At 36.4% G+C, this 13,446-nt stretch overlaps 1 protein-coding gene across 3 annotated transcripts in view; it reads right to left on the bottom strand.

The window, feature by feature from the left end:
* Positions 1 to 1,795: 1,795 nt before the first annotated feature.
* GRAMD2B (GRAM domain containing 2B) overlaps positions 1,796 to 13,446 on the bottom strand; it is an 88,902-nt gene continuing 77,251 nt past the window's right edge. For 2 of the 3 annotated variants that reach the window (XM_021009670.2, XM_021009680.2), the window contains exons 7-14: positions 13,141 to 13,212; positions 12,612 to 12,692; positions 9,470 to 9,581; positions 9,030 to 9,152; positions 8,560 to 8,647; positions 7,482 to 7,580; positions 6,936 to 7,029; positions 1,796 to 3,025 (exon numbers count right to left, since the gene is read on the bottom strand). In XM_021009670.2, the coding sequence (XP_020865329.1) occupies positions 2,984 to 3,025; positions 6,936 to 7,029; positions 7,482 to 7,580; positions 8,560 to 8,647; positions 9,030 to 9,152; positions 9,470 to 9,581; positions 12,612 to 12,692; positions 13,141 to 13,212 (711 nt within the window). In that variant the 3' untranslated portion in view covers positions 1,796 to 2,983. The remainder of the gene's footprint in view (positions 3,026 to 6,935; positions 7,030 to 7,481; positions 7,581 to 8,559; positions 8,648 to 9,029; positions 9,153 to 9,469; positions 9,582 to 12,611; positions 12,693 to 13,140; positions 13,213 to 13,446) is intronic. The other variant, XM_078153097.1, reaches the window with a different exon arrangement.

Genomic DNA, 13,446 nt, shown 5'->3' with positions numbered 1-13,446 from the left:
TAATTAAATAGCATTGAGTTTCAAGTTGTTCTTTCCATTGACATATCAACCTGTATTTTGATTATCAATATCCTTCTAGTGAACCTATTTGGAAGTGCAATATGGACCACTATATTCTCAGAAGAATCAAGAAAATGGGCAATTCAAAAAGCAATAGAAAGACATATAGTGAGTATTAGTAGGCTACAACATATTACTGATAATGTCCTGAGAAGTGTTGTAAAAGATATGCAGGAAATGTATGAGCATTAGATTGTGAACTCCTCAGAGCAAGGACTATCTTTTACCTTTCTTTATATTCCCAAAGAATAGAATACTGGGCTCAGAATTAAGAAGACCTGAGTTCAAATGTTACCTCAGACACTAGCTGTGTGACTGTTGGCAAGTCACTTAACCTTTGTCTGACTCAATTTCCTCAACTGTAAAATGAGGATAATAAAAGCACCTAGCTCTCAGAATTGTTGTGAGGATTAAATGAGATATTTATAAAGGGTTTAGTGTACTGTCTGACACATAGGTGCTTTAAAATGTTTATTGACTGACTGGAAAAAAGGGGGGGCATGACCTAGTCATGTAAAATGAGCAAGGGGCCTTGAGAAATGGATACCTTGTACTATTACCCACAGAATGTTAAAATACATAAAGGAAGACATTGAGATTCTCCTATGGAAGGCAAATGGAAGGGTATGTGCAAGAAGCCAGCTTTGTATTTTGATTTGTACCATTGTAAAGGTCAATGCTTCAGCAACTTGTGGTAAGTGTTTATTAACGGATATATATCTGTTGGTGGAAGAAGTTACGGGTCAGTGAAGTCACAAATCTTTTGAAATAATGAAGTGGGGGTAATAGATGAAGACTAGTGGTTTTTACTTTGTACAGAGAACTGGAACATGACAAAGATAAGATTGGAACTTTTGGGAGGGGAGAGACTATATTTTCTGCCATATCCATGTACATGAGAGACACCATGGCATAGAAGATAGTGGGCAGGCCTAAGAGATAGGAAGATTTGAGTTTAGTGCTTTTTCTGAGACATGCCAGCTGTATGACCAAGGGCACAACACTTCATCGTTCAGTGTGCTAGGCAGCTCTGAAACTCCTGCAAGTAAATATGACAGTATAGGGGAAAATAGGCTAAAGCTTAGAGAGCAAGTGACAAAATGTGTAACTCAGAACCTGGAAGTCCTTTTGCTGGTGTCTTCAAGATATTACCTTAGGTACGGTATAGTTTTTCTGCTGTTCTGTGTTCAGTCAGTTCTTGGCTCCTAATGCAGATACTGCTTGTCATCTGCTGCTGTCCTGGGAATATTGCTAAGATGCTGATAGGAAAATGAGAAGTCTAAAGTCCTCTGGACCCTTCAAGCTCACAAGATATTCCTTGAGAACTTTGAGTTTTGGTGGTGAGTAGTGAGGAAGCCAAGGTGCTTGCCCCCCAAGGAATGTTTTTAGAGGTTTAATGAGAGCACTCTTTCCCTAACAACACCAGGAGGCTGAGAGAAACTCAAATCCTTCATGTTCTGAACTAGCTCCTGGTTTTATATAGGCTTTTAATCACTCAGCCAATCCAGACTTCCTATCATACCTAGGGAGGTTTCTAGGCCTTGTTGACACCTAGTGAACAATAAAGATGTATTCTTACAGATAAGTATGTCATATAAGAACACTTATTATTTATTTTAGATGGAATGGGCTGGTCTGATTAATTTACTTGATCAACCTCCGTCCTTACATATCAATTAGCACTTATTAAGAGCTGATAGTACACAATTTTTGCCAGTGGGCTATCAAATACAAATGAGGTAACCAATTCATTTTATTTATTAGCTTATTTGATTTAACAATAAAATACATTTCATAGAAATGATTATAAAATGTGTTTTACAAATAGAATATTTTATACTTACAGATCTTATGGTACATAATGAAAACTTAGTAAATAGAAGACATTAAACCACCAGCAATTTCTTAATTTCACATGACAAAGGAGAAAAGTCCATTATTTCTGTTGAAATGGATTTCTATATTGAATCCCAAAATTATTTTCAATGTTTTATATTTTGTGCAAAAATCACTGTTATGGTTTTTTTTTGGTTTTAAAAATTAGGTTCTCAAGGCAAGTTTTAATTTAGTGCTCCAGTACCACACCCTGTTTAGGGAAAAATAACTTAGAAAAGGTATTAGCTACAAGAAAAAGAAAAGGCAAATGAGTACTTAAATCCACTTTGCCTATTATTATTATTGACGCTCTATTACAAAATTTAAACACACAGTTTATTTAAAACAGGATAGGGAAAGAGGAGAAAAAAGTTAGTTATCTATTTGAAGCTTTTGTGTATTCAGCATCATTTACACTTAAGGCTTTTTAAAAAAATACCTTAATTAATTGGGGCTCCTATTAGGCACTTTAAAAAGAATCCCAGGATACTAGCAATGGAAGGAACTTGAGAGGTAATCTGTTCCAATACCTATCCAAATCATGGATCCAGTCTGTATTTGAATACCTCTAGCTATGGGGAATTATTATTTTTTTTTTATGAGGCAGCCCCTTTGAATTTTGGACAACTCTAAACTTATTGCCCAATTTTAAGGTTGAAAGTGAGGAGTTTTAAGAGATAAAGAAAGTGTAGAAAGGAAGAAGTAAAACAGAGTGGAGCATGTTTGTTGATGTTAGTAATTACTGTTGAACCTCAGTCAATCCAAACCCAAAGGCAGAGCTATATCCAACAGTCTCCTTTGATATACCCAAGGAAATGAGATTCATTCTCTCCATGATGCAGCAGCGAAAATACCCCCAGAGTCAATGTTGACATTTATTGCACAATAACCAAATCACTTCCCATTTTCCTTAGACAGCAATCATAAAGTGCAAAAGTGGCTTTGGATTCCAATTAATCAGTATCTCTGTCCAGCAGAGTGCCCTCCATGAGTATGGAGTTGCTTCTTAGAAGTGTGGCATTAAGTTGGCCCCTAGCAAGTAGGTAAGTCAGTCACCATTCTCCAGCAGCCTTTGTAAGTTGTTTTGTATCTAAAAATCATAGAAAAGAAGCTTCCATTATTAAACATAATAACAATGATAATGCCTATAGGGCTTTAAGGTTTACAAAGAGCTTTCTTTACCATAGATTTATGTATTATAGGTCATGCAAATGCCATTATTCCTACTAAATTGATCTGAGGCTTAGTGTGGTTAATTGACTTGCCCATGGAAATAGTAAGTGATATAGCCAGGACTCAAAACTAGGGTCTTCTGACTCTGAGACTTGGACTTTTGCCCTTCTTTCATGCTGTCCTCCATTCAGTTAAATTTGGCAACCATTTATTAAATGTGTACTATATACTGAACACTGTGCTAGGCACTGGAATACACAAAAATCGAACAGGTCTTGCTCTCAAGGAACTTACATTCAAATATGGAGAAACAGCATTATACCCATAAATAAATATAAAGTAATTTCATGGAAGTGTGAAGGTACTGACAACTGGGGAGAATCAGGAAAAATCTGGGTAGAGGAGGTAGTGCCCAAGATGAACCTTGAATGAAACCAGAGATTCAAAAAGGGGGAGGTGAAGAAGGAGAACTTTCCAGACACGGGGGCAGTCTAGACAAAAGAATCCTCTATAGTACAATTAAGGCCATATTGTTTCCTCAAAACCAAGATTTTTTTTTATGCTTTAAGCAAATTAATGTTTTTCAACAACTATTTAGGTGAAATCATTAGAGCTTTCTCAATCTAAAAGGAGGACGAAAGGGGACATGAACATGAAAATATGAAATAAGAATTGAAAATAAAGGCAATAGGAAAAAATAGTTGTAAAGACCTATACAAGCATGAGAATGAATTAAGCAAGGCCTTGATATTACTAAGTATTACATATGATATTAGATATTATAATAACATTACACACACACATATATATATATATATATATATATATATATATATATATAATATATATATATGTATGTATATATATGAAGGAGTTGATCCTTGGAAGCCCAAGCCTGAATTACAGATGATTTTTTAAACTTAAATGTTATTTTTTTAATTAACTGGAATTTATTTTCTTTTTCCCACTTCACCTCACCCCTACTGAAAAAAAAAGAAAAACAAAACCCTTGATTAATTTATTTTGCAGAAATACATGAGCTACATAAAGCAAAGTTCACTGCCATTTAGTTTACCTGGGCTCTATGATTTCCTAGGGAAGAAGAATGCACTGCTAGGAGAAAGAAGCACAGAGAATAAATGGAAAGAGAAAAAAGTTAACTCTATTGTTTTTTATTCAACATCAAGGTGAACACCCTTAAAACTTGTTATGAGATTGGACAAAAAATGTCAGTAAAGACAAAAAGTAGTTTTTCTGAACTGCTGCATCACAACTCCTTTTGGCATCATGTATCCTCATTTTCCAAACACCAAGCTTGATTGTTTAAGATATCTCCTGATTTGGTGCTCTGCCTTCTTCACCTCAACTAAAATCCTAGTTTATACTTCCTCTGAAGACTTCTCTGATTTCCTCAGTTGAAAATTATCTGTCTTAAGAGAGGTGATGGACTCAGCATGTGGATTAAGACATACATTTTTTTTTTTGCATAACAGTGTGGGAATTAGTTTCATTTTACTCTGTGTATTTATTAAAAGGTTTTTTTTTCTTTTTCACTGGGAGGTGGAGAGGTAAAAGAATGAGAAGATAGATTTTGTTAGTTGAAAAATAATAGTAACAAAAACAGAAAACCATCTCTTCTGCCTCAAATTTTCATAAGCATTCATAGATTTAAAGCTGGTAGAGACTTAAGAAGTCATCTAGGCTACACTCTCAGGTGAAGAAACTGAGGCCCAGAAATTTAAACAATTATACAGGTACTAACTAGCAGAGCTGGGACTTGAATGCAGGTCCTTTTCCCTCCATGGCCCCCCATCATGCATGCCATGATGCTCTTTGTCCATATCACTTTCTACCTTGAGTTATGCCTATTCCAATTAGGTTTTAATCTTGAGGTTAGGAACCATGTCATTTTTTCCTCTTTGTATTCCCAGTGCATAGTGCCTTGTACATAGTAGGTGCTTAATAAATGCTTGTCAAGTTAAAATTGGTCTCAAAGACCTGCCTCTCAGATAAGCTAAGAAATAAAGGCCCAAGGACCAGATTTTTATAACAACAATAACAACTCCTCTACTTTATAACAATTACCATTTTATATTTGAAACTTGCAAACCATTTTGCATACATTTTCTTATTTGATCCTCAGTACCTCAGGTATGAGTTACAGACTCAATTAGTTTTGAAGGTGGAAAGGAACTCTGTGGTTATTTAGTTCAACCCATACCTGAAAAGGAATTCCTATTATAACATACCTAACTAATGGCCTTTCATTTCTGTTTGAAGACCTCCCATGAGAGGGCTCCTGAGGCAGTGCATTCTACCTTTGGTTAGATAATAGATCATACATATTGTATAAATGAAGAAACTGAGATTGTCAAGGCTAAAGGATTTGTCTGATATGGAAAAACTAGCAAGTGACAGAACTGTGATTTCTCGGATAGTGCTCTCTTTCATGTCACCAGTACCAAAATGGACAAGATGTGTTGTAGGTTCTATTCAGGGTTCAAGTCACTTTCCCTTTTTATTTCTGTGGTTCAGCAAGACCTCTTGGCATTATAAGTTCATTTTTATCCTCTAAGTTTTTTACTTTTCCCTGTGTTTTACCTTGCAAGATCTAACAGAAGTTTTGTATCCTGGGAAAGGGGCTGGGTAGAGATGGAAAAAAAAGAAATAATTTGCCTGGGGGTAAAGGGGAAGATTATAGAATTTTTTTTTTTGGGTGAGGCAATTAGGGTTAAGTGACTTGCCCACAGTCACACAGCTAGTAAATTTCATGTGTGTCTGAGGCCAGATTTGAACTCAGCTTCTCCTGACTCCAGGGCCAGTGTTCTATCCACTACACCACCTAGCTGCCCCTATTATAGAATCTTGTAATATGATCTCACTACTTTGATATGTGGCAGCTAGATGGCACAATGGATAGAGCCCTGGGCCTGGAGTCAGGAAGACCCGAGTTCAAATTCAGCCTCAGGTACTTACTAGCTGTATGACCCTGGGCAAGTCACTTAATCCTCTTTGCCTCAGTTTCCTCATCTGTAAAATGAGCTCAAGAAGGAAATGGCGAACCACTCCAATATCTTTGCCAAGAAAATCCTGAATAGGGTCATGAAGACTTGGACATGACTGAATAACAACAATACCTTGATAATACAGCTTCAGGATATAGAATATAAAATCTTCTGGCTTCAAATGGAGCAGTAGCTTGAAGTATGCCAAATAGATGACCAAACTCCTTATTTTACCAGTACTAGCTTAATTTTTTTTCATTATCCTTCTTGGGGAGTATTTTTCCCCCTAAGCCTTCTGTAGTCATTTGAAAAAGTCATCTCCAAAGAAGCAGGATTTTTTTTTATAGAGGCCTGAGATTATAGGGAAAACTGGACCTGGATTTATGATTCTAGCTTTGACACTTAAATGTGACTCTATGGAAAAACCATTTAATCTTCTCTTAAGTCTCAGTATTTTTAATCTTTCAAGTGGAAATAAATGTGCGTAGCCTAGGAAGGAGAATAAATATATGGTGTAGCAGGTATGATATCTGTTTAAGAGGAAAGCCATAAGGTGTATCAAGCATGATATCTGTATGAATACTGGAAATACTAGACTGTCTCCAAGAGGATACCCACGTACTTCACATAGGCAGTAGTGATGTTGCTATACCATCATCATCCTGCAGCCAGCTTTTTTGGAGATAGGATGACTAAGAAAAGCACACTCAGGAAGTAGGACAGGTTCCAAGGAAAAGCCTGTAGTTACTACTATAGGCTTGACAATGTTCAACATCTGCTATTTAACTCTTAGGGCCCATGCATATAGGAATGAAAAGCTACCTTTTCCAGTTTTATTATGTTGGCTGTTAATTCTGCACAGAGGGTCTCAGTGCTGACTTCCAATTGTGATCCCAAGGAATGTGGTGCTTTTTGTCTGCGAGGACAAAAAAATAAATTGAGGAAGAAAGGAGAGCAAAAACCCTGGAAATTATTTGCACATAGCAAGAGATAGCTGCTAAAGGAACAGTGAACACTACATTCATTAACAAATGAGACCAAAAGCAACTCATGTACTTCAGGTCATGTACAAAATGCTCAGGGTCACATCTGGGTGTTAGGGTATGTTAATAGTTTCTTAGAGAGTTTCAATCTTGGAAAAAACATGTAATCACATAGCTGGATTTGCTCTTTGGTATACCACCACAACAAACTAGGATGGGGATCACAACTTTAGTTTTATATCCCCTCTTCCACCTCCCAGCCCTCAGGATCTAGTACTATGCCTCATGTACAGCATATGTTTAACAAATATTTATTAAACAGTCCTAGTCAAACACTGTCCAGCTGTCAATGGGAGATAATCATAGTATTGAGGTACTCTCTTACCCTTGAGAATCAACTACAGAGGCTATTGATCTAAGCCGTTCCTCCAGAGCATTGATTCTGTGTCTCATGTAGAAGGTAGAAAAGATAAGTGCACAGACTCTGCAAAAGAAAAGGAAAACACGACTCTAGGTTATTGACCAGGGTACAATGTCCATAATGTAAGCTATCTGGAAACCAGTTTGAAAAGTTGATTTAAAATGTGAAAAAGCCAGATGCTCAACTTAGAACCCATAATAGCTTACATAGATTTTAAATTTTTACAAAGTTCTTTCCTCTCAATAGCCCCATGAAGTTGGCAGCACAAGTATTACTATCCCATTTTACAAATAAGCAAATTGAGACTCAGATTGCTGAAGTAACTTGCTCACAATCATATAGCTAGTGAGTGTTTTTGTTGGGATATTATAGGTCAAGAGATTTGTCTTAGGTCATTAATGAAAGTTCATTAATAAAAAAGCTTCAAGAATCAGACTCAGACCTTGGGATTTCTGGTCCAATGTTCTTTCAATTACATTTCACTGCCTTCCAAATTAAGAGGGAGAAGAGCGTCCACTTATCAAGTCCTCAGTCTAGCCTCTGGTTTATCTACATATACATCTACAGTATTTAGAAATACTTTTCTACCTTCCTGGCAGTTGGGGGGACAGAGAAAACATAGATTAAAGTCCCTTCAAACTTCATTTTAGTTATTAGTTGCAATTTCTTCTCTTGTTAGAGCAATAAACAGAAAGTCTAATGATTTGAATTTTATAGCTTCTTTTCCTTCCCAACATTATGAGGAATCACTAACAAGCACATAGCTAATCAGTGTCACGCATGAATCCAAGTCTTCTGATTCTCAGGACTATGCTTTTTCTACTATACCATTCCTACGTTTTAGTTTTCCTTGCTTTCCCCCTATTTCCTTAAGAAGAATATATTTATAAAGAAATACCTTTTGCTAAACTAGCTAAAAGGAATGGGGTGGGAAATAAGGCTCAAAGAGTCAAGAGGGCATCAAAAACAGCTGAGGGTTAAGATTAGTGTTGACTTATCTTAGACCTTTTGCTTGTCACTCATAGTCAATTCATGTACTTACACAACTGCGTAGAGTATGAGAATGTGGCGGAGTGTCAGAGATTTCTGGGATCTTAATTTATGGAAGAATCCAAAGGCTTCTGACTGACCTGTTGAATGTCAGATTAAAAAAAAAAGACAAACCAACTGGCCTTAAAATTCAGCTCAACACAATACTTTATAGTCTGTCTCCTGATAGCATACATGCACACACATGCCTAATTAGTTCTTTAGAAATGCATTTTTTCCCTAAAATGATAAAGGGGGGGCAGAAAAAACAGTTCCCCCGATGTCATTTTAGCTGTTAGTTGCAATTTTTTTCCATGCAAAAACAAATCCAATGACTTCTCACCTTTTCAAAGAATCAAAACAAGTAGCCTAAAAGCTCACAAGAGGAGGAAAGAGAAGGAAAGGCAAAGAATAGTTCCACATTGGGCAGTTGAGACCTCAGTAGTTACAAATTGATGGCCAGAAAACACCTATTATTCTTACTGTATCTTGGAAGGCTCTTGGCTTTTCCTTTAGGCACACAATTCACAAGAGATTCTGTATGAACTGATTTTGTTTCTCCCTTAATAACTTTCAGAACTGTCTGGGACTCCATCACATGAAAATCTGTCAAAACAAAATCAGGCTAGGTGCAAATTTGCCTCAGGTGTGCATTTTAATTAGTCATCATAATAGGGAGCAAATCCTCAAATGGTTTGGTTTCCAAAGAAATATTTTGATGCTGACTTGAAAAATATTGAGAAAGCTAAGAAGAAATAGCATCTCCTTGAAATTATAAAGGAAAAAGAGTATGTGAAGTTGAGGATATTACATACAAATTCTCCCCACCAACTCTATGTCCACCCTTAACTAGTGATGTAAATTTTTTTTTTGACCTTATGCTAGAACTGAATTTTTGTCCATTACAACAATGTTCTCCAGACCTTGAGAATTTTCAGATTCAGGAGTCTGAGATCCAGAGCTGCTGTACTCATTCATTGCTTGCCTTCTTTGCTGAACCATTCCATCTAAATCTGAGAACTCATCATTGAAATCCTGAAGGGAAAGAATACGTTTAGAGACTACTTGTATTTTATTAAATAAACTGACTTTTACACATCCCCAGTTTCCATATTTACAGATGACCTGGATAAAATAGATCTGTTCTACACTTTTGTGGATTTCTCTAACTACTGATTATTTAGTATAGAATTGCTGTATCTGAACTCATGTGGACACCTAGTTAAGTCTGTAGACAAACAGTATCCAGCTTTTTGAAGCTATAGATGGTTAAGAAGAAACTTGGAAGCTAAAATTTAAAAGTTTTCCTATATTCACCAACAATTTAATAAAGGTTTAATTAGAACTTTATAATAAGGAATGCTACCATTTGAAACAATTATTAGAAAGATGTGTGGAAAAATATTACCAAAGGCAAGACAGACTATCTAAATAGAAAAGTGGGTAGTGAAATTATAACATAAAAGGGAGTAGAAGAGGGAAAAAAATGGGGATTAGCTAGCCTCTTAAAAGCAACGTATCATTTTAATATGTCCTTTTCAGGTAAAGTCAATCAGAAAAAAAAATGGCCTGAGACTTAACTTTCTCCAAGGAAGCTCTAATCAAGAGAGAATGAAGTAGTGTCATTGATTTCTGGCATTTTAAATTAATATTTTTTATGGAATTACTGAAAATTAAAAGGGGAAATTTCAGGGATTTTTCATATGCTACTGGTTCCCTCAAGTTATGTGGAAATTGTTCCTGTATTATTGCACCAAGGAATTATAATGATAACTCTGGTCTTTTTTTTTAGTCCTCATGTAATTTAGGGTAAGTAGTGGCATATGAAAGATCCAAGATCCCTTGTTTTGGGAATATAATAAACTTTCAAAGAATATCTATTATCCAGGCCAATGCTTCCTATCCTGTAATCCAAGGGCTCCTAGAGGGGTAGTGAGTTATTGCAAAGAGTCCTTGAATCCATATGTTCAGCAAGAATTATGATTTTGATCTTTTTTATTTTAACCAAAACATGTGGTATGATTATAGTCATAGTTGGGTGGGATTTTGTAAAATTTTTGATTTTTAAAAGGGGATTTTTATTCTTTGCTATAGTCTCTTTCTCTTATTCCCTTATATCTACCCTGCCCCCAAGTCCCCATTCTATTTTCCCTCCCTTTTATTTGTATGTCTATCACCTTATCTGTCCAGTCATCCAGATCATGTTAATTCAATCCTATTCCTCTTTTCTTTGGGAATTTGTTCATTTGATCATTTTCTCTGTTGTAATCTTTTCTTATCTTCTAGTTCCTTCCTAAAAGCTTAAAAACATGGGCTGGATATACCCCATCTTTAAAAAACCTTTACAGGATTCTTATGCAAAGGACCATCCTCTATTTCTTTTTCACTTTACAGCCAAGCCTGTAAAGAGTCATCTTAACTTGTTGCCTCCAGTTTATTTTCCACTCACTTCCCAGCCACTTGCAGTCTGGCTTTCAACCTCAGGATTCAACTAAAACTGTGATCTCCAAATCAATGATTTCTTAATTGCTGGATCCTTTCTGTGGCTTTTGTCACTTGAACACATCTTCCTCCTGCATGCTTTCTCCATTTTTGGCCACTATAGCATTCATCTCTCCTACTTCCTTTACTAAAGCAGCTAGGTGGTGCAGTAGATAGAGCCCTGGACCTGAAGTCAGGAAGACCTGAGTTCAAACCCAGCTTCAGACATTTACTAGCTGTGTGATTCTGGGTAAGTTACTTAACCCTGCTTGCCACAGTTTCCTCATCTGTAAAAAATGAGCTGGAAAAGAAAAAAGAGCAAACACTCCAGTCTCTCTCCCAAGAAAACCCCAAAAGGGGTCACAAAAGAGTCAGACATGACTGAAAATGATTGAACAATGAATTCCTTTACTACCTATCTAACCTTATCTTCTCAGGCTCCATCAGCCATCTTTAACCATGGGCATTCTCCCAAGGCTCTGTCTTGGGCTCTGGTGTCTTTCTACACTCTGTCTTGGTAATCTCATTAGCTCATATTCTCATATTCAATGTATCTTTTCTCTAAAATGCCTCTCCTCCAAATTTCCCCACTATCTTTCATCTTGCAACCTCAGAGTCACTCCTGACTCTTCCCATTTCATATTCAATAAGTTGATAAGTCTTCATTATACCTCTACAATATTTCTTATATCTTTCCCTTTCTCCCTAATTATAAAGCTAGAATTCCAATTCAGGTTCTTATAACATCTTGATTGGATTATTATAATAGCATCCTAATTGGTTTCCTTGCTTTCAGTTTTTTCTTCATATAACTGTAAAAATAATCTTAAAGCACAGGTCTGACCATGACATTCCTTTTCTCAAAAAATCTGGCTCCCAATTGCCTTTGAAGAAAAACATACATTCCCTAGCTTGGCACTTAAGGACATGCAAAATTTGGCTCCCACCTACTTTGCCAAACTTATTTCATTTAATTTGTCTTTTGGTAGTCTATATTCTAGTCAGATAAGACTATTTGCTTTTCCCCAAACCAGCATTCTATACCCTTCCCCCCCCCAGTCTTTTTGTAGACTGTCCCTCATAGTTAGAATATACTCCCCTCCTTACCACTGCCTCTTACAATCCTTAGGAATGGGAAGGAGGCTTAAAATGGAGATTTTGGGGAGAAATTCATCAGTGGGAGAAGGGGCCTGCAGAAGTAAAAGGAGAAGGCAGCTGAAGCAAGGTGGCAAAATCCAGAGCTGAAGCATGGCTGATCTGGGTCCTTACTCAAAATGGAGGTTCTAGGAGAAACTCGTCAGTGCAAGAACTGCTTGAAGGATCTCTTTGTCAGTACACATACAGTCCCTGCAGCCTCTTTATTGCTATAGAAACTCCTATCTACTGGTGAGTCATTTATTTTGTAAAAGGAAAAGGAGCGCTTTCTGAAATTTCTTATTGGAGCATAGAATTTTAAAACTTATATTACTGCTGGCTGGTTACATGTAAGGCATTTGATTATTCAATTTATTCACTATCCCTCAAAAGCCAGATTTGTTGGACATCTTTCTGTTACTTCCCAGGCAGTGATGTATACAAACTTACCAGAGGCAAAGATGAAGGACGATCAGCTAGGAAACTATTTTCAGGAGATGAAGGGTTGGGGCTGTTGCCCAGACTTGTATTCTGAAAATCATTGGTATAAAAATAAAATACCATATGGTTACAAGGAGGCATTTGTGCTACTGTACATTGGAAAAAGTGCTGGAATTGAAGTCAGAATCCCAGCTCTGCTTCTTACTACCTACATAATCTTGAGCTAGTTACTTAACTTTTATAACTTTAGTTTTGTCATTTGTAAAATGAAGAGGTTGAATTAGATGTCCCTTCCAGCTCTAAACCTACAATCCTAACTTAGAAACAGCATACAAAAAAGTCAGCAACGACAGCACTCCTAGCTTATCAAGATTTGTGTCTCCCTTCTTCCCTGCTCAAATTGTTAGTTTTTGAGAAAAGTGATTAGTGATTGAACACAGGATTTCATATGAATAACCAAAGGATAAGAAAATACTTTTTTTTTAAAGGAGAAAAGAGGGGTTTGGGACATTGTAAAACAACAGAAGTCAATACTTACTTCTAGGTGTCTGCATACTGATTTTATTAATTTGTAGGTTGTGTCTCTGGAGAGCAAAGAAACGAATATGTACTGTGAAACAAACAAACCGAAACTGTCACAAATACTGAAAAGTGGCAAAGGTCCGTAGTTCAGAAAAGCTCATGTTGCATTCTCTTCATTTAAACTATGTGCACAAAGACATTCTCTTTTACTCCATTATTCTCATTCTTCCTTTTCTTTCTTCCTACACCCATCTCATTTTTCTCTCTCCTACTACTGAACAACAAAAGTCGTAAATAATGAAGAAACTTTGATCAGTTCGTC

This window comes from Phascolarctos cinereus, unplaced genomic scaffold (genome assembly GCF_003287225.1).
Source record: "Phascolarctos cinereus isolate Bilbo 61053 unplaced genomic scaffold, phaCin_HiC Scaffold_4;HRSCAF=312, whole genome shotgun sequence".
NCBI lineage: Eukaryota > Metazoa > Chordata > Mammalia > Diprotodontia > Phascolarctidae > Phascolarctos > Phascolarctos cinereus.
Note: the sequence above shows the minus strand (reverse complement) of the source record. Positions and strands in the feature narration are given on the sequence as shown.